Source organism: Anopheles bellator, chromosome 1 (genome assembly GCF_943735745.2).
Source record: "Anopheles bellator chromosome 1, idAnoBellAS_SP24_06.2, whole genome shotgun sequence".
NCBI classification, from domain to species: domain Eukaryota; kingdom Metazoa; phylum Arthropoda; class Insecta; order Diptera; family Culicidae; genus Anopheles; species Anopheles bellator.
The window spans coordinates 46,081,152-46,105,229 of NC_071285.1; the positions used below are offsets into that span (position 1 = coordinate 46,081,152).

Genomic DNA, 24,078 nt, shown 5'->3' on the forward strand with positions numbered 1-24,078 from the left:
AGAGTTCACATTTCGATCCTAAGTCTGCTAAGGCAAGCAGGCGGTTATTTTTAACACAAATTTATTGGCCAAGCAAAAGAGATATCATCTGCTAAGCCACCACCATCACGGGACAGCTGCCACTCTCGTTGGCCTTCGGCTCCCGATTACCCGAATGTCAACGATCATTAATCTTTCGGAAACTCGAAACGGGCGACCACGACCGAGACTTGTGTAGTGTGGATCTTCTCCGTGAAGAAGGTACCCTTCAAAGGTGACCCATGGCGGGCGTCTCCGAGGTCTCCCAACCCAACAACACCCTAGGACTTGAGAACAACTTGATACGCCGCCGGCAAACAAAACGGTGCCGTAGCGTAAAGATCGAAATCAATTGCCCAAACATGGTGAGACGCCCCCCCTGTGGAGGGACGGACGCAGAGAGAGAGAGTTCGAATTTCCGCAAATCAATTCATCTCCCAGCACGCCGCGTGGCCGACGATGTTACGGCGGAAGCGCTGCGCAGCGCGCCACGTGGGCTCGGCGAGAAGATGTCAACGAGAGCGTAAACAGAACAATCGCATAAACATACTGCATGCCCCTTGCGCCGGGAAAAAACACCACCACCCAAACGCCGCACTCTCCGCCGTGTCTCCCAAATGGTCGTTTCGTTTTGTTTTTTTGTCCCAGCGACTTTTACTTCCGACACCGACGACGGCGGCAGGAAGGAAGTTTTCCGCTTTCCTCTGGGGTACCGGGTTCCTCTCGAACGGTTTGCTAAAATGTTTACTCATCGGTTTCACTTACTGATGGCCGCACGCAACAACAACAACAACAACGACGACGGTGGAGGTGAGGCGAAAAAGGGCCAAATACCTTTTTCGGTCGAGCCGAAGCCGAACGGAGCCGATTGATAGGGTGAGGTTCCCAGATTTGTTGTTCTTCCTGTGGCCGTTTATCATCCTCCGCTCGGAAGGGGGATGGCCACAGAGCGACTGTTTTTTTTTTGCCCTTTTCCCTGTCTCCCTTGCAGAACTCTCAATTTATTCGCCGATTGCTTCCACAGCGTGATGGCTATCTTGCGTAAATGTGTTTAGTTGTACCTTTGTCCCTGCTCCGACGGACGGGGCCGAGAGAGCTGGCAAAAGGAAAACACTTTCCAAGTCGACAAAAATTATGTACGTTCCGAGGGCAGTGTGTTGTAAAAATTGAGACATTATCATTTCCATCGGCAACGGCACCGCGACAGTGCAATGAAAATTTGAATGCGTCGCAAAGAACTCGAATAATGCCAGATGTAAATGGTTTTGCGCGGATGTTCTCTGCACGCTATTCGGTTGTCACGGATGTTTGGTCAAGCACCGCGTTTTGACCTCTTGATTGGATTAGTGATAAACGGCCGACCGTCTTTTGTCGGGGTCGCGCCGACGATGTACGTACAAATGGACTTTAAAATGTGTCCTTTGGGTGCCAGAAAGTGGTCCCACGGTGTTTCGCCCCGCCATCAGCTCTTTGTGGTAAAGCCATAAAATCATTAACGTGTTTTGTGTAATCGTTACGCCAACTGGCTTAGTCCAGGTTTGATCTGATTGGTGAAGTTTGTCTGTACGCTATTTGGAATCCTGTTAGTCAAAGAAATAGTCGATGGTTGTTTGCCTGATACCAATAGATCCGATCGACGTTACATTATTCGAAAATGTTTCAACATTAAACAACTTTCGGCAGGGCAATCGTTGAGCAACAGTTGAGATAGCGAAAAGTACCATAAATTGTCAATCTGATACGCCACTGGCCACAGGACCTTTTTCCAGGACCAACCAGCCACCACTTGATGCCTATGAAGAATGGCAGCAAAGCCACACCACTTATCACTGCATCAACTCCCACCGGACCCGATCCTGCCAGTGGGTCGGCCTCCTATACTCCGATTAACAATTAATTTGGAACGACTTAAAACCAAATTACATTGGTGTAAATCGTTGTTCTTTTTTTCTTCGTTCGTACGCCGTGGCCCAGCGACGTGACACCCTTTGTACGACTCAATTGCCATCCCGCACGGTTGATCCTTGGTGTTGATTTCCGAACCCTCCGGCCGGCCGGCAGACACGGGAAAATACCGCCCAGGGCGCAATTACTGTGGGTTCGAAATAATTATACACTTTTGCCGGGATTTGCGGGGCCGGGCAGCGTTCTAGCGACTCCCATAAAACGATGCGTTGAAGGGGGCCGTTGGCAAAAAGATCCAGTGCGAGGCCCATCGGACGTGTCGTCATCCCGTAATAGACTAAATAAATTGACTTTATTGCCTTCCGACTCGCAGCGGTGAATCGGTCCACCAGAGTCCACGATGAGCAGTTGGGTTGGACCTGTTTTTGTGTTTGCTAGGACACCGCTATCTGCCAGCGCGGAATCTTCGAAGCACTGCGCCTGGAGGGGTTGTGCCTCCTAATGAAGTGGAATTGTCCCGACTTGTGCGTATCGCTGTACCGCATCTTTGGCGAGGGTTTTCGTTTCGTTTTATAAGGTAATACATCTCTCAACCACGTTGGCCCAATCTGCCCTCCCGCGATGGTCGATTGATCTCGGCCATCTGATTACGGCGACGGCAGCAATAAAGCAATTGCGTCACTGCACGAGGCCCTCGCGATAAAGAAGCGCTTCATTGTGATTTCCTGCATCCTGCTGGGAGTGGAAACGATTTAGAAAGATGAATCGCCCCGTAGATTTGCCGTATTCAAACGACTCGTTCCCTGCGGTGGTAAAGTTCCAGGCATGTTTTTGGTGTTTTTTCCGAAATTTGTGATCCCATGGTTGGCTGGCAATGAACAAGCTCCTCGCTGATTAGGCACTCATTTACCACTTATTACAAGAAGTGCACAAGGTTGGTTAAAGAACGTATTGTTTGCCATGATGCCATCGGGTCAAAGAATCGGTGACAGAGATTCGAATCGGATTCTGAAGGCTATGGAGGCCTTAAAATTGAATTAGTGCAACCATAGTGCAGAATTCGAACTCACTCCTTCGAGCGAAGTTTTCGTCCACTCCTTCAAAAAACAGAAATGAAAAAAAAACAACAGGACACTCGCTCCATCTAGCGTACAAAACCGGCAATTATAATTTTTTTTAATATCTTGGATTTTCAATCAAGCTCTAAAATTGTCCTGAGCTTTCGCTAGCTGTTATACAATTCGTATAACAGTTGGCGAAAAGTTTGTCGCAGACGTCAGTCACAATGTAAACACTCGCGACCGTGACAAACGAATTCTGTTATCATTCGACCCGTTTCAAAGTTCACTTATCGCATAATTACGGTCCCCGAAAACGGGCAATATGCTGCGCACCTTTGGTGGAACAGCTAAGCGTTTGACAATGGATCGTAACCTTTGCAGTGGTACCGGAGTTGCGGCCAAGAGACTTACCGGCAAGGTGGCCGTTGTAACGGCATCGACGGAAGGGTAAAAACAGCGAAGCACTCGGTGCAATAAAGACTGTGCGCTCGTTATCACCTCGTTTTCGGTTACAGCATCGGTTTCGCCATCGCAGAACGACTCGGCCAGGAAGGTGCGAAGGTAGTAATTAGTAGCCGGAAGCAGGGGAATGTGGACAGCGCTCTCAGCAAGCTGCAGAAACCGGGGCTCGAGGTTACCGGAATCAAATGCCATGTGGCGAATGCAGCCGATCGCCAGGCACTGTTTGATCACGCGGCCAAGAAGTATGGGGGCATTGACATTCTCGTGTCGAACGCTGCCGTTAACCCGGAAGTTGGTGGCTTGCTAGACTGCAGCGAGTCGGCTTGGGACAAAATATTCGAAGTGAACGTAAAGTGCTCCTACCTGTTGGCCAAGGAGGTGTTGCCGTACATCCGGCAGCGGAAGGGTGGCAGCATTGTGTTCATCTCGTCGATTGCCGGCTTCCAACCATTCCAGCTGCTGGGTGCTTACTCGGTCAGCAAGACAGCACTGCTCGGGCTAACGAAAGCCGCCAGTCAAGATTTGGCCGCGGAGAACATCCGTGTCAATTGTATTGCACCGGGTGTGGTTGAAACCAAATTCGCCGGTGCGGTAAGTATCGCGATTGCCGAGGTGGCGCTTTTGTTACTGATCGCATTCTGCGTTTCATTTCACTGCAGCTACAAGAATCCGACGCCGCTAAAGAAGCAACCCTTTCCCGGATTCCGATGGGAAGAATCGCTCAACCCAGGGAGATTTCGGGAGTTTGCGCATTTCTCGTTTCGGATGACGCGAGTTACATCACCGGTGAATCGATCGTAGCTTCCGGTGGCATGCCTTCTCGATTGTAAACTGTTGAATGATTCATGGAATCAAATCACCTCTTAAACGGTACTTGTTTCGAGGGCAGGGTTTTTTTATTTGATCGTTGACGGCCGAGCCGTTCAGGGGTAAATGTATTCACACTCGTTCGATGTTGCAATAAAAGTCAAACAATTATCCAACCATCGTGCGCTTCCGGCCCCGTGCTCGGACCTCTTCGTACTTGGCAATGGTTTCATCGCATCGATTCGTGTTGTGCGAGCGATAGCTTTCCAGAATCATGCCAAACAGCGACGGAAGCTGACTGTGCGCACTCAAAATTGCCCGTTCCAGGACGTACAAATCCACTCCCTTGTTCTCCGCGCTGTCACTAAAATGGGAAAGGCCAAAGTCGATCGTTACCAAGCGGTACGGGAGACAATCGTCGCCTTCTAGAGGATCAAGCAGTATGTTGGAGGTCGTCAAATCGCCGTGGATGATGTTGTTTCGATGCAGTACCCCAACAATTCGACCAATCTGTTCGGCCAGCTTCTTCAGTTTGGGCGACTCCGTTGTCGTTGCCGATTCATCGGACGTTGCCATCCATTCATCGATAAACTGTTTTGCTGTTACGGCTTTGTCCAGGTATTCCATGTAGATTTTTCGTTCATCTAAATCGACTCCGAAGAGGGCCGGCGTTTCCACGCCAGCTGTTGCGCACCGTTGAAAAGCTTTCTGTTCCGCTTTGATGCGCTGCCGCGTAAGCTGTCGATCGAGTTGCGGATGTCGATATTTCTTCTCGAACCGTTCCTTTACAAGGCAGAGGCTTCCTTTGTAGGTGGCAGTGTACAGTTTACCCTCTGCGCCCTGTTTTAGCAGCCCTACTTGCACTTTACTTTCACTTTCAGCGCCCATTTTCGTTCCAAAAACACCGGTTAGTGGCACATTTTATAAACACAAACCACCTATTGACATTTCATGCTGATGCTTTGACGTTTTATGCAGTGTTGCCAAATGCGTCATTTTTTAAAAGATTTCGTTTTTGGGAAAATTTGAAACATAAAACGAAATTGCTCCGTTAGTTTTTTTATTGGTACCATTTAGGCATGCTCGAACGAGGCTTCGCACATGCGAGCCAGCAGACTCGTCATCTGCAGCAGCGAGTTAAGCCCATCGACAATTTTCATGTGCGTTTCACCGATCTCGCGTATAAAATACAGCTTCAGCTTCTCATTCATGTCCATCCGGCGGCAGACCCGGAACACGTTTCCTATAATGTCTTCCGCCGCGTAACCGAGGCGCCACAGCTTGTTCATGATCTTGTACGCCTTATGGATGTCTCCCTTTACGCAGTGCTGCAGCATGTCCTGCACCAGCAGTGGATGCGGTTCGTCGCACACTTTGAACACGTTCGCTCCATTGATGTGGCCAAATCCGTTGGCAGTGGATTGTAAGTTGTTGAGAGCCTGCCGCATATCGCCCTGTGCCGTAAACACGATCGCTTCCAAACCATCTTCGTCGTAGGTGAGCACCTCTCGCTGGCACACCTCTACCACTTTGGCCAATACTTGTGCATCAGAAAGCTTCGAGAAGCGCAGCATTGCACAGCGCGATTGAATCGGCTCGATAATCTTCTCGCTCGTGTTGCACGCCAGAGCGAAACGGGTTGTGTTGCTGTAGATTTCCATCGTACGCCGGAGTGCCTGTTGGGCGCCCTCGGTCATGCTGTCTGCCTCATCGAGAATTACGATCTTGTGCCGTCCCCGGGGCAGCGTTACCTTTTGCTGGGCGAACATTTTGATCTTATTGCGCACCACATCGATACCCCGTTCGTTCGAAGCGTTCAGCTCTAGCACCGCCTCGCGAAAGTTGGCACCGAGAAGGATACGCGCCAGGCAGAGAATCGTCGTAGTTTTGCCCACGCCGGGAGGGCCCTAGCAGGGAACAAACGGTAACATTATTCTCACGACACAACGGAACAAGCGTCCGCTTCGTACCGCTATGATGATGTTCGGTGCGTTGCCCTGGGTGGCGAATATTCCCAAACGAGCCACCGTTTCTTCATTGCCGACAATCTCTTCGAACTTCTGTGGGCGATATTTTTCAATCCTACAAGTAAAACGGAGCCTCACAATAAGCGCCGGCTGTTATCGATTCAGTAAAGGAAACATGCTTACCATGGGAGATTCTTCTTTTTGCTTTCGGCCGCCGATTCCTTGGAGGTCGCAGCAGACGAAGTCGAGGGAGTTTCTTCAGGCATAATTAGAGATTAAACAGTGAACACATAAACACACTCGTATTGAATGGATCGCAGGATGTGCCGAAATGGAGGACCTAAACAAAGTTTCGCGCGCTGCAGCTGTCGATTGACCTTGACAGCTGCTGTCAGTTCAGCGGTAACGGGTTGACGGCTAAGCGATAAGTCGGTCTGCGCAGCACAGAACGGCAAAACCGCGAGCAAAGAAGGCAAGAAGAAGAGTTTCGCATTCTCCGGAGCGATCTCCGGCCGTCAGTTTTCTCCTTAGCTCACAACGGTAGCAAGCAAACCAGCAAATGTTTAGATAACTTACCTTAGTTTATTTCCCCTGCGGAAAATCCACCGTAAAGAAAACCCTTTTTTCTTTACTGTTTGCCGATGATTCTAAGCAGCCAGCCATTTGCAATGCATTTAGCCGGAAAGTGAGGTGTTGCTATTACGACGCATAATCGTCCCGTGAAAAGCCGTGAACGTGCTCGCTGCGTGTGTGAATTTTGTTGTAGTTGGCGACCTGTCTGTGATCTCCCGACGACACGGTTTGGATGAAGCTAAAAGTGCGGATTCCGACGAAGTGAGCATAGTGTGCTGCAGAAAAAGAACGACGGCTATCGCCCAAAGGAAACCCTTTGGAGCGCCGTCTCGGGCATCATCGCGTCGTGTTAAGCAGAGAAGCGTGCTAAAAAGGTACTCGGTTGATCACGGGTTGCGATTTTCAAGCATAAACTGTGTCCATCTGGTAACTTTTGGCTGTGATTGCCGCCATGATGGCGATGATGGAATCAAATGCAAACAATTCCTTTCGCCTTCTGTTCGACTGTCCAGCGTGCGCCCTTGACGCACCATCAGGCATAAAAAGACGGAAAAAATCTGTAGGAAGGCCAACGAAAACGAACGCAGCAGCGCACACCTCAAAAGGGGAAGGACGACGTAGCTATCTGTTTCTGTTTCGGGGCAGCTGTGCTGTCCTTGCCAAAGGAACGCTCTCCTCGTCTTCGTGGACGTGGACCGAAGACGCAAAAATTTCCCCTTCGTGCGTGCGGAGTGATTCGTGCGATCGATCGTTATTTCATTCATGCCCATTACAACGGCTGCCGGATGTGCCGCTTGTTGCGCGCTTCCCGTTCGCCCGGTCATGGACAGCGCGAAAAAGGACAACGATTCCTCCAAACAGCTGATCACATGGGTCGCCCCGTGTGTACATCCTTGAGCCCGAGTGACGAACCATTTTCATTGAACGCATCATCACAGCAAACATTGAAACGCGTTATAATCATGCCCTCTAAAATCGATTTGGCATTTCCTTCTCGTTACAGTCACTTCTGTCGCTGCAGCATAATTCGTCCGTGGTTTTTGGTGTGCGTAGTGTGTCTGTGCATAAGCGTCACGTGCGAGCGAGATAGTGAAGCGTGCGGTTAGTGTCGTGCAAAAGTCTATGGTTTAACGCGTCGTGGTGGTGGATCAAATTAGGTGGTCGCCACAAACAACGGAAATCGAAACACCAGCAGCCGCCGACTCAGATTGAGCCGGTTCGCACCGGAACGGATTCTTACGACAGCCACTGACTCGAACACACGTTACGCTCGTCCAAAAAAAACCGTCACCATGCACGGACACATGCCGCCACCGCAACAGCATCCCGGGCTACACCCGGCCCATCAGCAACCACCACCACATCTGCCTCATCTTTCTAACCTTCCACCGCACAGCATGCAGCGGGAGCATCCTGCAAATCGGTGAGTTTTTCAATGCATAATTAAATGCGAAAAATACTAAAGGAGGAACTCACAACCCAAAAAAATCAATTTGCTACTTGCCGAAGCATATGCTGCCACTGAGCGAGCGAACGAGTGTGTCACGAAATGAAGCGCCTGTAATTGAAATTCAATAGAGTAACAGTAAAATTTGAAAGTGAAAAGCCGTCGACAAACGGCGTTTCGAGTTCCATCCCTCCAGAGAGAACACATAGATTGCCATACGGCAAAGGACGAAGGTGTACGGAACGGTATGGGAATGCAACATATGCGCGACACCAAGAAAAAACGTGCCCAGAGCTGCCATCGTTTTATCAGCACACTCAACGCAACGCATACTAGGTTTTTACCGAAAGGGGCGAGAAAAATGATGTAATTGTTGTACATTTTAAAACTCCCAGGATAATTTTGCTTGAATCTCCGAGTCCACAGGAGAGCCAATTTGAGAACTTTTTAGCGATTGAACAAGGGCAACATAAGTAAATAATATGATAAACCCTTTCGCCGTACATATGCAACACTCGTATTGGTGGTGTGATGGCGCGTGAATATCGAGGGAGCGGTGTAAAATCGATAATTGGCCGCGTGTCTGCAACGCGCGTACTCTGCGCATCGGTGCGATAATTTCGCAATACCATGACTGTTTATCACTTGACAGTCTGGCACTGTCCGGGCACTGACCATTCCGTCGCTGTCCTGTGGATTTTTTTCTTTAATTTTGGTTTTCGATTTGGTTTCAATTTTTAATTTTTATTAAAACCATTCTCGTAAAGAGTTTCAAATCGAACCTACCAAAATGAAGCAGTTGTACGTCTTTTAATGTTTACTTAATCCCCGTCCGGGATCCATCATGGGCCTCGAATGGGAGCGAAATGAAGCATCCAATTGTTGTGATTCCGATGGGAACACGGTGCGTCGTGGCTGACTGCCAACCCGCAGCACACGACCGCGACTAATCCCGATCCCAAAGCTGCCGAGACCGGCGGAACCATCAGAGTTTGATCGCCTGCTCTCCTTCCGGTGGCCGTCCTGATGTCAATAAGAAGCTGACGGGTTGCAAAATAAAACTGACAGAATGCATTTGACGAGATGCTATATTCATAAACGGTCAGCCGGAGCCCCTCGCGGTAGCGGAACGGATGCCACGAAACTGGAAGTCTCCGTTCATGGCGCACTTTTTATGCTGCTGCACTGTTACGCATCAGCAGCGTGCGATACCGGATTGCAGCGCACGATTATGATGCGTGTCATTTAAGGGAATAATAAAAATGAAATGCAAATTGTGTGCAACATAGGGCGACGGGGTGGCATACGGCCGGCGCGACGCAACCCCGCAGCATCTTATGAACCGCTATTTACGAGAGCGAAACATGCATTAAAAATAAAAGTAGGTTTAAGCAACGTGGCCTTTTCCAATATTTGCCTTTAGATTTAGCGTCATCATAAAGCCGCTCCGGTTGTGGACATTCAATGGCACAAGAAGCGCCACGGGATCCACCACACGGGATCACAATGTCGTTTTGTAGGAAGTTAAGCACCGAACTGCGCTCATAAGCACCGGCATCTATTCGCCGACCCGCCGACAAAATCGACCCGTTAATGATGGCAGACAACCAACAACGGGGAGGTTCCCGGGAATGTCTCGAGCCGAGTGATGGAAAGCAATAAAAAAAAACGCGGTGCAATGAAATGCATATTTTGTAACAAAAAAAAATCTGTGCGAAAAAAGGGAACCCCCTTGCGCGCCTGCAAAATAATGTTCGGCCGATGCCAGGACGAAGGGAAACGATTCCGACGCGCCTATTGGCACGGACAAAAAGTGATGAATGAAACGAGGAATTGGCGAGAGGTCGGGAGCCGCGCGCTCGGTCTCTCCTGAAATATGAAAAAGGCTGTCATTTTCGTCAGAGCTCCGTATATTTTGTTGTTAAAATGAGAAGGAGAGAGAGAGAATGGTCGATAGATCTCTGCGTTTTTTAATACATGCCAGGATGCAATTATTTGCATAAACAAGCGAGAAGTTAAGAGAGGCTTAAAATGCACCCATCTGCCGCTGGCCACCCCAGCGGGCCCGTGTGAGGTGGCCAGACCGAGGGATGAATAGGGGTTCCCTGCAAAGCATGGCTGGACCTGCAACAGAAAACACTACAACGCGATGCTGCCGCTTTGTTGTCCCTTGGCCACAGGTTTCGCCGGCCAAACATTGTCCGCATCAGTCCGCACGGAAAGGAGCAATACCGGCCCAGCAGGACCTCGTTAATAGTGGACCTCGGTGCTGCTCCTGGACAGCATAATGGCAATTAAAAGAAGAGAAGAAAACGATACGTCAATTTGAACCGGTGGCTTAGCTTTTACGGATTGGTTAAATGGCCACGGGATTGCTTAGCCGTTTGCCAGGATTGGATGGGAAATTACCGTCTTTTGGCCTGTACTATTACGATGCCGTTTTTGTGCAAAGTGTTACTTGACAAGTTCCGCTTCCTGGGGGTATCGCATTCCACATCCGGTCATAATTTATGCCCTTGAAAAAGACGCGCTGCCCGAAGGAACGGTATGCAGCTTTCGCGCCCTTTTTCGGGAGCGAGACATTGTGGCTCAGTGGCCGCCGCGTGTTTCCCGTGTGTGGCCGATCCATTTTTCACACATGAATATTTTAATGTGATTTCCATGCTCTACGACACTGCCGACGACGACGACGACGCAGTGACACCATTCGAAGGGAGCGAGCGAAATGGAGCCGCCGTGCGTTGTTGTGACTCTTTATGGCTTCGCAAGTACGCAGTACCCCGAAAGAGGAGGGCGCACAAAAGAAATGTGGCCTCCGAATAGTGCTTCTTAAGAAGTAAAATGGTCCTACACATTGTAGGATTAAAAATATGTTTCTATCGATTATATTAACATGGGCCAGCGCGACTGATGATGGCCAGGACACTTGGAATTGCCGGGTAGGGGTCTCGGATGCTCCACATTCCGCCTGGTGCAGACCGGCTTGTTTCGGTTTTCTTCCCCGACCGAAGCGAACCCCGGGCTCGACGCGCGCACAGCAGGACGCAGGACACCGCGTGGATGTGAATGGCCGTTTATTTATTTGTTTTATTCGGTAAATGGTCATAAATCCTTTTCTCACCTCTCGCTGTCAGTGCCTCGTCAGTCCAGTTACACGCTCCTGGTGCTGCTCTTTCGTCTGCGCCGCTTCCAAAGGCTCCCGATGGTGGCCGCAGAGGAAGTTGTCAGCTCGGCAGCGATAGATGATGGAAAAAGCCGGTTACCGAACGCGAATGCCACGCGAACCGGTACACCACGGACGCCGTCGTGCTGGGCGAAGGAGCGAGATGGCTACACTGGTCGGATGGGAACTTTGGCAACCGTTGGCACCACCGGCCGAGACTCCCTTACGAAGCAGAAAGGATCATTGGAATTATTGTTCCCTGTGCACGAAGACGAGACGAGTGTAAGGATTCGGTTTTCTTTGCCTAGTGGCTGACTTCCCGGAGGAGGACTCCCGGCGATAGGCAACGGAATAGGTAAAACTATCTGAAAGGGTACAGGGCGGCCTGGGGAAGCGATTTAAAACACCGGCCACCGGCCAGGAACGCGGGTTGACAGTGCTGTTCATATTAATAATATATGACACAGTCACAGTAAATAGGGTAAATCAGATTGCGGTCAGACTCTCGACTCTGCTAGCCAGGCCGAGCGCCGAGTGACCGGAGGGGATAACAATTCCGCGAGCCCAACTCTGAGTGGCGCAGTTTAGCAGTTCGCTTTGGAACCTTTCCCGCGCCAGTCGATTGGTGGCAGTGATCGCGAAAGGATCGAGTGAATTGAGTCGGGCGTTTCGGTGATGATGACGTCGAGATGACGTCGAGAGGATCACCACCCAGCGGGAGGATGGACGATCGTTACTACTGCTACGAAGAAGCCAAGAATTACCGTCGACAGTGCAGTGCAGTGACGAAACGCACGCTCCGTTTACCACCACGTCCTTACGAACGTAGCGCTTTGGCAGTCTTTTTCAAATACTTTTATTGGTCCACTTTCAGATTGAACAACGCTCGGCATCACCACCCTCGAGATCATCCGGCGGCAATGGGCCCACATCTGCAGATGCAAGTACCACCGCCACCCCATCGAAAGCCTCTGCCCGGACCACCGCCGCCAACGGCCGGTGGCTACTACACCACGAACGGGCCCAACATTCACGGCGGTCTCCCTAAGCCTCTGCCCATGACAGCGGCCCATCTGCATCCACCGCCCGCGCTGAACGTTGGCCTGCCACCGCACCAGCAGCACCCCGGTGGACCACTGCCACCACCGCCGGGACCGCATCCTGGCGTTGTCGGCAAGTTACCTCCACCGTACGGCGGCGGTGGTCAGCATGGGAAACCCTCGATGCCCCATCAGCAGCAGCACCAACCACCCGTTTCCGTGCACCACTCGGTAGCGATGGCTCCACCAGTGCAGCCGCCGATACCGGTGGTGTCGGCGGCCACACCCGCTGGTACCAAAACACGTCACATACCCTCGACCACAGACCGTAAGCATTGCCTCCCCGGGAGAGTCCTTTCCGAAGACCCGCCATGAACGGATTGTTTTGTTTTTGCAGAAAAAGTACACCATCACAGCCACGTCACATCACAGACCAATGGGACCATCGGAGCTCCGAAGGGGAGCGGCATGTACTCGGAAAAATCTAAACCGACCGCCGGAGGGACCGCGAAGGCAACGAAGGATGCCCATCCATCATCGGCCCCGACGACGACGGCTCCGGTTACCGTCAGTGCAAACGCTCCCTGCACAGCGATCGTTTCGATAGGCCCGACTCCGGTATCGCCACCGGAAGCATCGGTAGCCCACCCGGTGGTTGCCTGTGCTTCGGGATCCGATACAACGGTGGCGGAAGGGGCGACGGGACCGACGGTGGATTCCCTATCTTCAGCGAACTCGACAGAAACCTTGGCAAACATGAAAGAGAAAACGACCATGTGCATGGTGAACGAGCTGGCCCGGCACAACAAGATACTGCACCAGTACCGGCTGACGGGCGAAACGGGGCCGGCCCACAAGAAGCGCTTTACCGTCACGCTCAAGCTCGGGGACGAGGAGTACACGGCCGAGGGCGCCAGCATCAAGAAGGCGCAGCACGAGGCGGCCGGTAAAGCGATCGCCGAGACCAAGTACAAACATCCGCCGGCGCGCACGAATCGGCGCACGAAGAGTGGCGTGAAGGGCAACACGAGCAGTTTCACGCCGACCGTCGAGCTGAACGCGCTCGCCATGAAGCGGGGCGAACCGACGGTGTACAAGGTGATGGCGTCCCCGTTGCCGGTCTCGAAGTATGCGAATGGCGGCGGTGGCTTTCCTCCCGGCGGTAACGGCGGAAGGCGCGCACTGGGGCCGGGGCCGGTCGATAAACTACCACCCGGAGGCAGCGGTGGTATCCCTGGACTGTTGCCATACGGCGGGGGATCCGGGTTGCCACCGGGTGGTGGACGATACGGCCACCCGCACGGTCTAGATGGTGGCGGCAGCGGCGGCGGCGGTGCAGTAGGACCCGGTGGATTCTGGGGTCGTGCGCCACCGGGTGGTGCTGGCGGACGGGGAGGTATGGGTGGCTTCCACCCGGGACACCAGCATCAACCGCCGCCGCACGTTCACGCACACCACCATCGTGGCGGTCTGGGGGACCCTCACCATCACCATCATCATCCTCCGCACCATCATCACAGCGATACGGCGGCCGCCGGGTACGGTGGACACGGTCCTCCGGCCGGGTCAATGAACGTCCACGAGCTCTACAAAGCGACGCTGCGCGTCGGTGAGCGGACTTTTCTCGGTGAAGGTCAAACTCCGCAGGCGGCACGCCACGATGCCGCCGCCCGGGCGCTCGAAGTGTTGAAGCCCCTGACGCTGAGCGAAAGTACAGGCGAGGGCAGAGGGAAACACACGAACGCTGACGGAACGGTCGGAGCTGGTGGTGACCCGGGCGTCAACGGTGATGGTGGCGATCCGAATGCGGAGCTAAAGTCACCGATCTCGCTCGTGCACGAGCTGGCCGTGCAGTGCCAGTTGCCGGTGGAGTTTGAAGTGATCAGCGAGAAGGGCCCCCCGCACATGACGGTTTTCGTGACGCAGTGCAAGGTCGGAACGATCGTCACCGAGGGTGAGGGCACCGGCAAGAAGCAGTCGAAGAAGCGGGCGGCCGAGAAAATGTTGGACGAGCTGCGCAAGCTGAAGAAAACGATGGATCAGGAGTCGGCCACTGCGTCGTCGTCGTCCCACGGCGTTACCGCTCCGTGGGCGGAACGGTCGCAGTGCGAGCGGAGAAACAAAAAGAATGCTGCCACGGCCGCACTGTCTGCCCCGGCCGCAGACGGTTCGATGGTAACCGCAGCGAAGAAAAAGTCCCGCAACCTGATCAAGGACAAATCGGTGGCCGATGTGTCGGAACAGGAGAATCCCATCTCGCGCCTGATGCAGATACAGCAGGCGCGCAAGGAAAAGCAACCGGTCTACACTCTAGTCGAGGGTGACCGATCGTCCACCGGGCGGCGGAAACAGTTTACGATCGGGGTGAGTGCCGCCGGTAAGTGTGCGGTCGGCGTGGGCCTAACGAAGAAGGCGGCCAAGTGGATCGCAGCCGAGGGGCTGCTGAGTGAGCTGGGCTTTGCCGTCACCAAAACGAACCCATCGGCCGGCGCCGTCAACAAGGAGAACCAATCGGCGGCCGCCAACGCAGAAGCCGTCACGGTAGGCAACGGCCCGCGCAAGGTTGTGTTTAACGAATCGATCGTCCCGTCCAAGTTGTCCAACGCATCGGATTCACGCGCGCTAGTGAACGGTAATGGTAGCGACCAATGATGATATGAGAATCAGTGAGAATGATTCCACGACTCGTTTTTGTCTTCTCGCCTCACAGGTACGGCACAGCACGGCAAAGGCGGTGATGCATCAGCGAGGGATTTAATGAACGACAGTACGGCTTCGAACGACAGTACGGCCACCAACAGTTCCGGTGTGTCGAGTGCGTCTTCCGGTGGTGCGCAAGCTACGTCCGCTACAGCCGCTGTGCAGTCTTCAGCTTCCGGCACACCATCGAAACCGGACGTCGGGCGGAACAAGGAGCAGCTAATGTACTTGGCGCAGCTGTTGAAGTTTGAGGTTTGTCCCGCACGCGGACCGCAGAACGGTTTGAGACACACCGATCTAGAACCTCCGTTCCATTGCAGGTCCAGCTTTCCGATTTCCCCAAAGGAAACCATGGCGAGTATCTGACGCTGGTGGTGCTCACGACGGAGCCACCGCAAATGTGCCACGGTAGCGGCGCGAGCCTGCAAGAGTCTCAGGATGAGGCGGCCCGCTGTGCACTGGAGATGCTGTCTAAGATCGGGCTCGACAACGTGAAGCCGAAACCTGCGGCGATCAATTCCTCCTCGCCGGCGGTGGCACCGACGGCTGGTGGCCCCAACGACGACGGTGCCATAGCAGCGACGGCCAGCAAGTAAGAGCAAGAGCAGTGGTGTTGTAATGCAGCGGGACGCGTGTTGGTGGTGAGGCAGCACAAAGCGTTGAGCCACCCCACGAAGGGGGAAAGGCGGCGAATGTGCAACTGGTTCCCATCGGGGATCCAGTTGATTGTTTCCGAGTTTTTTTGTTACGTTTTGTTTGATTGTTTGTCGAAACATTTGCTAATTGTGCCACGGCGGTCCGCCACGCCGCATCCAGTGGCGCACCTTGAACATGGTGAGCGGGCATCACATCGGGCAACAACGCCACTGTCTGCGGCCGCTCGGCTTTGGTGTGGCTGCGTGAGACAGAATCCACACACCGGTGGCACCTGCTACACGGCACTGCGCGTCGCCCAAGCCTGGCCAAGGTTTGGGCGACGACGGCAGAATTGATTACCATTTTCCTAAGCCAAGAGTTGATTAACCACACACACAGAAAAAAGGGCATAACACACGTCGCTTGGACGGGCGGGCGGAGAAGACAAGATGTGCATGAAGGTTCTTGAATCACGTAGTATCTAGTGTGTAGTGTGAGCGAAAGTTGACGAAAGAGAGAGTGTTGTCGTAACACAGAACGCTAGTGGCCAGGGCATGAGCACTTAGGGTAACCACATTTCTCATTCGCATAGAGTGTAGTCTTGATCGCTGACTAGGAGCTTAGCAGGTGGCTGGTGGAATCTACGGATGGCCCTGGTCAGCTACTCAACAATTGTGTTACTTGCGGAATCCCGCCCCCAGGAGCAGCGCGGTATCTTGTGGCGATGGCAAACGTGCCGTCCGTAAGATTGTAATAATTTCGTATTTCGTTTGATAACCTTCATCAATCTGCTTTTCAATGTGTGTGTGTGTGTGTGTGGCGCCCGCGCCACGAAAGCCACGAACCGTGACCCCGTTACGCAGAGGAAGTTAGTAAAATCTCGACTAAAGTCGCGATCACCGTGCGATCGAGATTTTACTGAGTTCTGACGCGCGTTCCGCGGAGCGTCCGTCGTGTCGTCCGTGTATACTACTTATACTTCAAGTCACCGGGTCAACCGGACCCGAAGGGGTCCCGGCTTTGTTGGGCTTGAAAAGAGGCGCGTGTTTAACAAGCGGTGTATGGATCGGGCTGTGGTACGGCAAACATCTGGCCAATAGTGCGCGCGCTACACGGTCGGATCGATGCACCGGTAAATTTAAGTGTGTTTCTGCTAGTGTTCGTATGCAACATATTACATAACTGTAAGAAATAATGTATTTTTTCGCCGAAATTCATCGCACTCAGCAGCATCAACTGCAGCTGCAGCGAGACCCCCACAACCCTCAAATCCCCACATAACGGATATCAAACAATAGTATCACAACAACGGAACACTCGTCGACAACAGTAGACTGCTGTCGACACTCATCCTCATTACATTATCACACATTAATTCATCATAACAATAGACGCCGGGCGGGCACTAAGTCAAGCCCTCATAAACGCACCTCTCAACAACTCACTTCTTTCCGCCCCTCTCTCGGGGTAGGAAACGAGAAAAAAATACATTTTTTCAAAACAAATCCACGAAGCTGGAGACATCAGTAGGGGCCGGCGGCGGCCCCTCCGACACAAGGAGCTGTCCGTTGGCGGAACTCGTTCGGAAACACATTTTATTTAAGAACCCATTGTAAGCGGCGGAAGAACCTTAGGCTTGGGTAAAACTTAGAAGCAGAGAGGCAACCAAAAGAAACAAGGGGCCCTCCCCCCCACTTGAAGAACTCCTCTTTAGGCATATGGTAATTGATGGCGTGGCGCAAAGGAAGAAAACTCCCCCCAACAACAACAACAACAAAAACCGGCGATCCTCATCACCGGAACATACTATTTATTGTTGATTGGCTGATGGTTGTAGAAGTGAAGCAGAAAACAAAGAAGTAGAGGATCGCGTAGTACCGTCTTAGTTCTAGAGGCTGGCAGACGGGACGCCGGGACGGAGGCGAAGAGTGATCGGCATGGTCCGGTAGGATCGGTTGGCAGAAAAGTGGCGATCAAGTATTACACGATAGCTTATTCTCATTCGCACCCTTTTAGGAGGAGAGTTCAACCGATCCGAACCGTGAGACATCCTGATCCTACTTCATGGTGCGATCCCAGGCGAACCCGACACACTCTGTCGCGCTCCGTCCTGACTTGGCTGCCTGCTTCTGTATTAACTTATTGTCCACGGCGTCCAGTTCAGAGTGTTGACGAAGAGTGAGTGTTGTTTGTGTTTAGAAAATGTTAAAAGAACCACTACAGACCGATCCGGCTAGAGTCAGGACCCCGCCGTCGAGAGGTGAAAAAGCCGAACCAAATCAGCCAATATTTTTTTAGAAAATTTAAAAATCGTTACACAGTTTTCGAACATTTTAATAGAAGGCAACACAAACTGGTGGTACACTCTCCAAAAAACCCGGCCCGGAACAGGCAACGAATGTGAACCCGAACCCCCCACGCGAAGGCAGGTATTTTAACGTCGGCCCGGCCATCTTCGAGAAGTTAGTCTTCATCAGCACATTTTATTAGACCACAAGCCCACCGGCACCCCCCGGAGTGGAGAACAGAAACGCTCCGCTCCGGGCCAGCCGGGACAAAGTGTTTTGCCCATAAAAACCAATCAACTTCAAAAGACACACACGGGGGTATTAGGTGATGCGCATGAAGCAACGTCTCTTAGAGTGGAACTTTCGAGCTCGAGAAAATCGTCGCGATAGAGAAGCTAGCAGGGAAGCGGCCATTGGGGGGCACTCTCGGGAAGAAGAATGTGCGCGTGCGGACGGCCCTCTGACGTCATCATCATCATATTTGTACGAAAACCAAACAAGTCTATGGAATGAATAAATAAAACTATGCAGAAAACTAGACGGAGACACTCACAGCATCATCCGGATTGAAGCCGATCCCGCAGGATCGCCCGGACCCCGTTCTCTTTATTCGAACTTGACACGATCAAGCACCTTCTGAAGCAGACTCAGGTTGTTGAAGGTGAAAAAGTGGACCAACTTCACCGGATCATCGATTGAGGTCTCGATTGGGTCCAGCAGCTCACGGACGACGCCAGAAAAGTACTCCACCACGAATGCTTCAAACTCCTCGGGCGTGTCGCCGGCGTGCGCTTCGAACGCGTCCCGTACACTCGGTGGCAGCGTAACTCTCGTAAAGCCCAACATCGTTTGCAGCTGACGGTACGAGTGTGGCAGATAGATACCGGGCACTATCGGGATGCTAATGCCGGCCGCCCGACACCGGTCCCGGTAGTGAAAGAACGATGCCGCATCGTACAGCGTTTGCGTGAGTAGAAAATCGGCCCCAAGCGCAACCTTTTCGGCGAGATGCCGTATCTCGTCGGTGGGTGATCGTGACTGGTGGTGTCCCTGAGGGTAGCCACCGACACCGATCGTGAGACGTGAGGCTGTGGCGGTGCCGCCAGCGGAATCCTCGGCCGGCACACGGCGCAGATAGTCCACTAGGTCGAATGAATGGGTAAATCGCTGCGTCGGATTAACGGTGTCGCCGCGGACGATGAACAGATTGCGCACGAGACCGGTGGCCAGTATCTTCTGCACCTGCTGCTCGGTCAGATTGTAACACGAAAGGTGACTCACGACGGGGTACTGGGCCTGCTGCAATTGACCGGCCAACCGTAGCGATGGCATCCGCGTGAAGTCGTCCTCGTAGCGCAAATTTGCATCCGAAACCCACGGTAGCGAGCAGAAGATCGGTTGGGGCGATAGGCCACGCAACCGCTCGATGATGGCGGTGTCATCTTTGGTCGATATTTCCACCGAGAACGCTGCGGAACGGGTGGCCGATGCTGGGTGGAAGATTTGCTGCAGCTGATCGCGCAAATTTCCAGCGCCCTGCGTCTGCGTGGTTGTGACCTCCATCGGCTTGTTGCGTAACACTGTCGAGGGTAATTTGTTGTTTATTTTAAAATTCTGCTCACGAATCTTCACGCTGGCCCCGAACCTCGGTTGCACAGAAGGTGCAGTACGAGGACGGAGGATGTGTGTGGGATTGCATTTGCGGTTGTAGCGCGAGATAAGATAACCCGACAGGGCAATTGCGATACATTCAGAACACTTTGTAGTGCTCGCTATGGGAACCGAGATAAGCGCATAATGTTGGGTGGTTCTGTCCTTCTCGTCCCATTTCTTCAGTTACGAATAAATTTGCATTTTGTTGAATCATGTCGAAGGCATTTGAATTACCGTATTTTTCCGTGTATAACGCGCACCCGTGTATAACGCGCACCCATATTTTACGAGAACAAAATTGGAAAACAAATTTTTTACTTTACATTTTTCAGATATGTGATATCCAACAAATATCAAATGATAATAATGTATTACTCTAAATACTCTATAAATATTCTAAAGTAGACTAAAGATAAAATGCGTATACATTGCAAAAGACATACTAGTATTTTATATTTCGGAATAATCTTCAAACTCAGATTCACTGCTGTCTGACAAATTGATATTCTCCAATTGCTGTTCAATGTACTCCTCATTGTCACTCTCTGAAGAGTCCTCATAAATTGCGACATCTTCAGATCCATGCTAATGCCACATTTTTTAAATGATTTCACAACAACTTCTGTTTTAACTCCCTGCCATGACTTAAAAACGATATTGTATGGATAATTATATTCCTAACAAGTGTTTCATTTTATAATTTATTCAATAATACTATAGAATATGTACCTAAAAGGGCACATTTGTATGCTTGGAGGAGACAAAATGTTTACTACCCTTGTATAACGCGCACCCAGATTTTAGAGCTAAAAAAATTGGGAAAAAAGTGCGCGTTATACACGGAAAAATACGGTACATTCATCAACCGGAAATTTCGCAACAATCTCAGTAATCCACCGCTCAAATTTCATTTCGCGTTTACCTGATGGTCACCCTACTTACTTGTACCATTGACTTTTCAATCCGTTGCTGTCCGCCGTCAACAAAAAAAGCATCGCAGTCTACGCAGCGGCAAGCTGACACTTCAATACCATCGAAGGCGGTTGTTTCGGCTGATTGTCCGGTTATCGCCGGCCCGCTTGGCCCACGAGAGCTTTAATCAAAATCAATTCTATTCATTTAGCTTCCTGACCGGGCCCGGCAGCAGCAGGACGGAGCTATTTTGTGGGAAGGCTGCCAATCATTACCGTTATCACCGGCGAAGGAGAAGGTTTAGCACCGAGTCAAGGTTGCAAGGTTCTGCAATTCGATTCACGGCGCAGAACGATGTTCGGATTGTGCGTGGCCCTCGCCATACTGGCCCTCTGCCTGTACTTCAAATGGAGGCTCAGCTACTGGCAGCGGGTGGGGAAAGTGGCCGGCCCGAAGCCGCTGCCCATTTTCGGCAACCTGCTGGAGCAGATTACGGGCAGGAAGCACTACGGTGAGATATTCGACGATATGTACCGTTCGTTCCCGCAGGCCACGTGGGTCGGTTTCTATAAGCTCGCCAACAAACCCGGCATCGTCGTGCGGGATCTCGATTTGGTGCGCGATGTCGTCACGAGCCAGTTTTCGTCGTTCAACAAGAATGATTTCCATGCCGACGAATCGCTCGATCCGCTGCTCGCCTTCAATCCGTTCGCTTCGTCCGGCGACTTGTGGAAGGAACGCCGATCGCAGATGACCACCGTCTTCACGCCCAATCGCATCCGGGCCACTTTTCCGTTGGTGCAGCAGATCGCCGACGACTTTTTGAAGTACATAGCGCGCCAAAAGGATCCGCACTTCGAAGCAAAGGATGTGAGTGCTCTGCTGAAAACGTATCCCCGGCGGGCTGTTCGCTAACATTTCCATCATTTGCAGTTATGTTCCAAGTATACGGTGGGAGTCGTCGCAAGCGTTGCCTTTGGTATCGATGCCGAATCGTTCACGAACCCGAATGCCGAGTTTCCTCGTATGGGAAATGCCCTGTTTACGCCGTCCTTCATGACTGCGTTCCGATTGCAGTTGACCCTGTTCGCACCGGGTCTGGCGAAATTGTTGCGCGTACCGTGAGTAAAGCCCCATCGGCACCATCGTCAATCGTTTGCGTCACGTTTCGCGCACCTCTTTCGTAGGTTCGTGCCACCCTACGTCGATCAGTGGTTCCGCCAGATGGTGCGGGAAACGATTCGCCAACGGAAGGTGGAAAAGAGACAGGATCTGTTTCAGGCCATGTGCGATAATTTGTCCGACAACGGTAAACGCGAGATAGACGAAAATGTTGCCGCCGGCCACTCGGTAACGTTTCTGTCGGAAGGATTCGAAACGTCCAGCACCTTGATGTGCTACCTTCTGTACGAGGTCAGTAAACGTGGGCCAACCAGCGTGCCGTCCAGCTACGGAAACATTAATCGGGCGTTCCGGTCGTGTTCTTTTTAGTTGGCCGCCAATCCGTCCATTCAGGAGCGCGTTGTGCAAGAGCTACGATCGGTGCTGCAGGAATCGGGCGGACAACTGACCGAAGCTGGATTGCACAAGCTGACCTACATGGATGCGGCCATGCTGGAAACGCTACGGATGCACAGCCCGGTGTTTACTCTGCCACGTGTTTGCACGAAGGATTACGTGCTTCCGCCACAGTTTCCGGGCGATACCAAACAGGTGGTGCTCCGTCGCGGCACATCGGTCGTAGTTCCGGTCTACGCGATTCACCACGATCCCGATATATACCCGCAACCGTTCGTGTTTGATCCGGAACGATTTACGGAGGAAAATCGTAAAGCTCGCCATCGGCATGCGTTCCTCGCGTTCGGTGAAGGGCCCCGCCTGTGTTTGGGTGCGTTCACTGAGAGAGATACACGGAAACACAAATTCCTAACATTTTGTTTCGTTTTGTTACAGGAATGAAGTTTGGACTGCATCAAAGCAAAATCGGAATTGCATCACTTTTGAACCGGTACACTGTCACTGTTTCGCCGAAGCAAGAACTTCCTTTGGAGTTTGCCAAAAGCTCATTTCTTATGACTCCGAAATCGGGTGTTTGGTTAAACTTTAAGGAACGACCGTAATCTGCGATCGGTATGGCAAATGTGGACAAATTACACAAAATAAAGAGTACATCACGGCATAATAAATCCGCGTTTAATTCCTTCGTATCCTTCGAACACTTTGAATTAAACGGTTTCGCCCCGTTCGAACGTTGTCAAACGTTGGTGCTGTCAAACGTTGTTTACGGTACGCAATGTCAAATTGCAGTTGGCGTCGTTTTGCAGCATTCACGCGCTCTGTTCCCGTTTCGGTTTCGTTGCGGCACGAATCGCAAGAAGTGTTCGATAGTTCGATATTTCAGTTACCAAACAATGGACCAAGAACGGTTAACACAGCTGCCAATGTCCCGCATCAAAACGGTCATGAAGACATCGCCGGACATGGGAAACATTAACCAGGAAGCCCTGTTTTTGATGTGTCGTGCTGCGGTACGGTTGTTCGATGTGCGACGTGCCATACAATATGTAACTTTGTTTCGCTTCACAGGAGATGTTCATTGAGCACCTGGCCCACCGCGCACACAACTCGGAACGCAAGACACTAGACTACTCGGATCTAGCCAAATATGTGGAGAAAGAGGACGCGCTGGAATTTCTGCAGATCGTCCTGCCGCAAAAAATTACCGTGAGGGAGTACAAAGAGCTGATGGCCCAGAGGGCGGCGGAAGCCGAAATGGGCAGCGAGGAAGAGGAAGAGGAGGGCTCGTCGGAGGCATCTGCGGCCGCTGGGGAGGACGATGGGGTTGACGAGGTGATCGAACTCGACGATGACGATTTGGTGGAGGTTCAACTGAAAAGTGACCCCGAGATCGAGAGCCTAGACTCGGCGTCGTCCAGCGGAGAAAGCGGCAGTGTCATCTCGATCGATTCCAGCTCGGACGAGAAGGAAAATTCCAAAAACGTCAGCAATAAGAAGTCACCGGTGAAGCACAAAACAGGTGACTCTCCGTAACCCACGGACCGGGGCCGGCCCGCAGCTAGGCTGGTGCTTGAACAGGGCAACCTTAGTGTATGGTTCAGGAGGACATTTTAAATCGATTTAATTTCTAAGCAGTCCCATCCATACAATGTCTCGTATAGGTAATAGTGTTTGTTTTTAAGCCAGTCGTTTCGTTTGGTGATACGGAAATGGATCGATACTGAGCCTGGGCTGAACTGAAACTCCGTACAACCACCGATTAATAGTCAGTTAGTTTAGTGGTTTTTGTTTTGTCTGTAAATAAGCCCTACGCAGTGTATTTATCTGGGGTTTCAGTGAAACATTTACTCTTGATGGAGGACCTTTCCGACCACCGGCAGGGTGGGAAACAAAGTAAAGTATCGAATAAACAATTGACGAAAGCCAGA

General features: G+C 51.8%; 7 protein-coding genes across 7 annotated transcripts; 4 read left to right on the plus strand and 3 right to left on the minus strand.

The window, feature by feature from the left end:
- The first annotated feature begins 3,238 nt into the window (after positions 1–3,238).
- On the plus strand, positions 3,239–4,429 carry LOC131206608 (dehydrogenase/reductase SDR family member 4). The gene is made up of 3 exons (XM_058199223.1): positions 3,239–3,431; positions 3,500–4,037; positions 4,106–4,429. Exons 1-3 carry the CDS (start codon positions 3,307–3,309, stop codon positions 4,274–4,276), a joined length of 834 nt encoding a protein of 277 aa, XP_058055206.1. The 5' UTR covers positions 3,239–3,306; the 3' UTR covers positions 4,277–4,429.
- On the minus strand, positions 4,320–5,141 carry LOC131206609 (EKC/KEOPS complex subunit TP53RK). Its single transcript, XM_058199224.1, has one exon. It carries the CDS (start codon positions 5,139–5,141, stop codon positions 4,422–4,424), a length of 720 nt encoding a protein of 239 aa, XP_058055207.1. The 3' UTR covers positions 4,320–4,421.
- Positions 5,142–5,313: 172 nt separating this feature from the next.
- LOC131216420 (replication factor C subunit 2) lies at positions 5,314–6,537 on the minus strand. Its single transcript, XM_058210906.1, has 3 exons — positions 6,404–6,537; positions 6,224–6,335; positions 5,314–6,160 (listed from the first exon to the last, which is right to left on the minus strand). Exons 1-3 carry the CDS (start codon positions 6,484–6,486, stop codon positions 5,327–5,329), a joined length of 1,029 nt encoding a protein of 342 aa, XP_058066889.1. The 5' UTR covers positions 6,487–6,537; the 3' UTR covers positions 5,314–5,326.
- Positions 6,538–7,972: 1,435 nt separating this feature from the next.
- LOC131206732 (maternal effect protein staufen) lies at positions 7,973–18,590 on the plus strand. Its single transcript, XM_058199402.1, has 5 exons — positions 7,973–8,216; positions 12,278–12,771; positions 12,841–15,075; positions 15,154–15,395; positions 15,464–18,590. Exons 1-5 carry the CDS (start codon positions 8,086–8,088, stop codon positions 15,737–15,739), a joined length of 3,378 nt encoding a protein of 1,125 aa, XP_058055385.1. The 5' UTR covers positions 7,973–8,085; the 3' UTR covers positions 15,740–18,590.
- A 32-nt stretch (positions 18,591–18,622) lies between these two features.
- Positions 18,623–19,728, minus strand: LOC131206733 (methylenetetrahydrofolate reductase (NADPH)). The gene is made up of 2 exons (XM_058199405.1): positions 19,713–19,728; positions 18,623–19,647 (listed from the first exon to the last, which is right to left on the minus strand). The coding sequence occupies exon 2, from the start codon at positions 19,628–19,630 to the stop codon at positions 18,674–18,676; it is 957 nt and encodes a 318-aa protein (XP_058055388.1). The 5' UTR covers positions 19,631–19,647; positions 19,713–19,728; the 3' UTR covers positions 18,623–18,673.
- Positions 19,729–20,767: 1,039 nt separating this feature from the next.
- On the plus strand, positions 20,768–22,811 carry LOC131215983 (probable cytochrome P450 308a1). The gene is made up of 5 exons (XM_058210382.1): positions 20,768–21,502; positions 21,566–21,753; positions 21,820–22,045; positions 22,124–22,520; positions 22,586–22,811. Exons 1-5 carry the CDS (start codon positions 20,987–20,989, stop codon positions 22,750–22,752), a joined length of 1,494 nt encoding a protein of 497 aa, XP_058066365.1. The 5' UTR covers positions 20,768–20,986; the 3' UTR covers positions 22,753–22,811.
- Positions 22,812–22,979: 168 nt separating this feature from the next.
- LOC131216613 (chromatin accessibility complex protein 1) lies at positions 22,980–24,048 on the plus strand. The gene is made up of 2 exons (XM_058211148.1): positions 22,980–23,160; positions 23,219–24,048. Exons 1-2 carry the CDS (start codon positions 23,044–23,046, stop codon positions 23,681–23,683), a joined length of 582 nt encoding a protein of 193 aa, XP_058067131.1. The 5' UTR covers positions 22,980–23,043; the 3' UTR covers positions 23,684–24,048.
- The last annotated feature ends 30 nt before the right edge of the window (positions 24,049–24,078 follow it).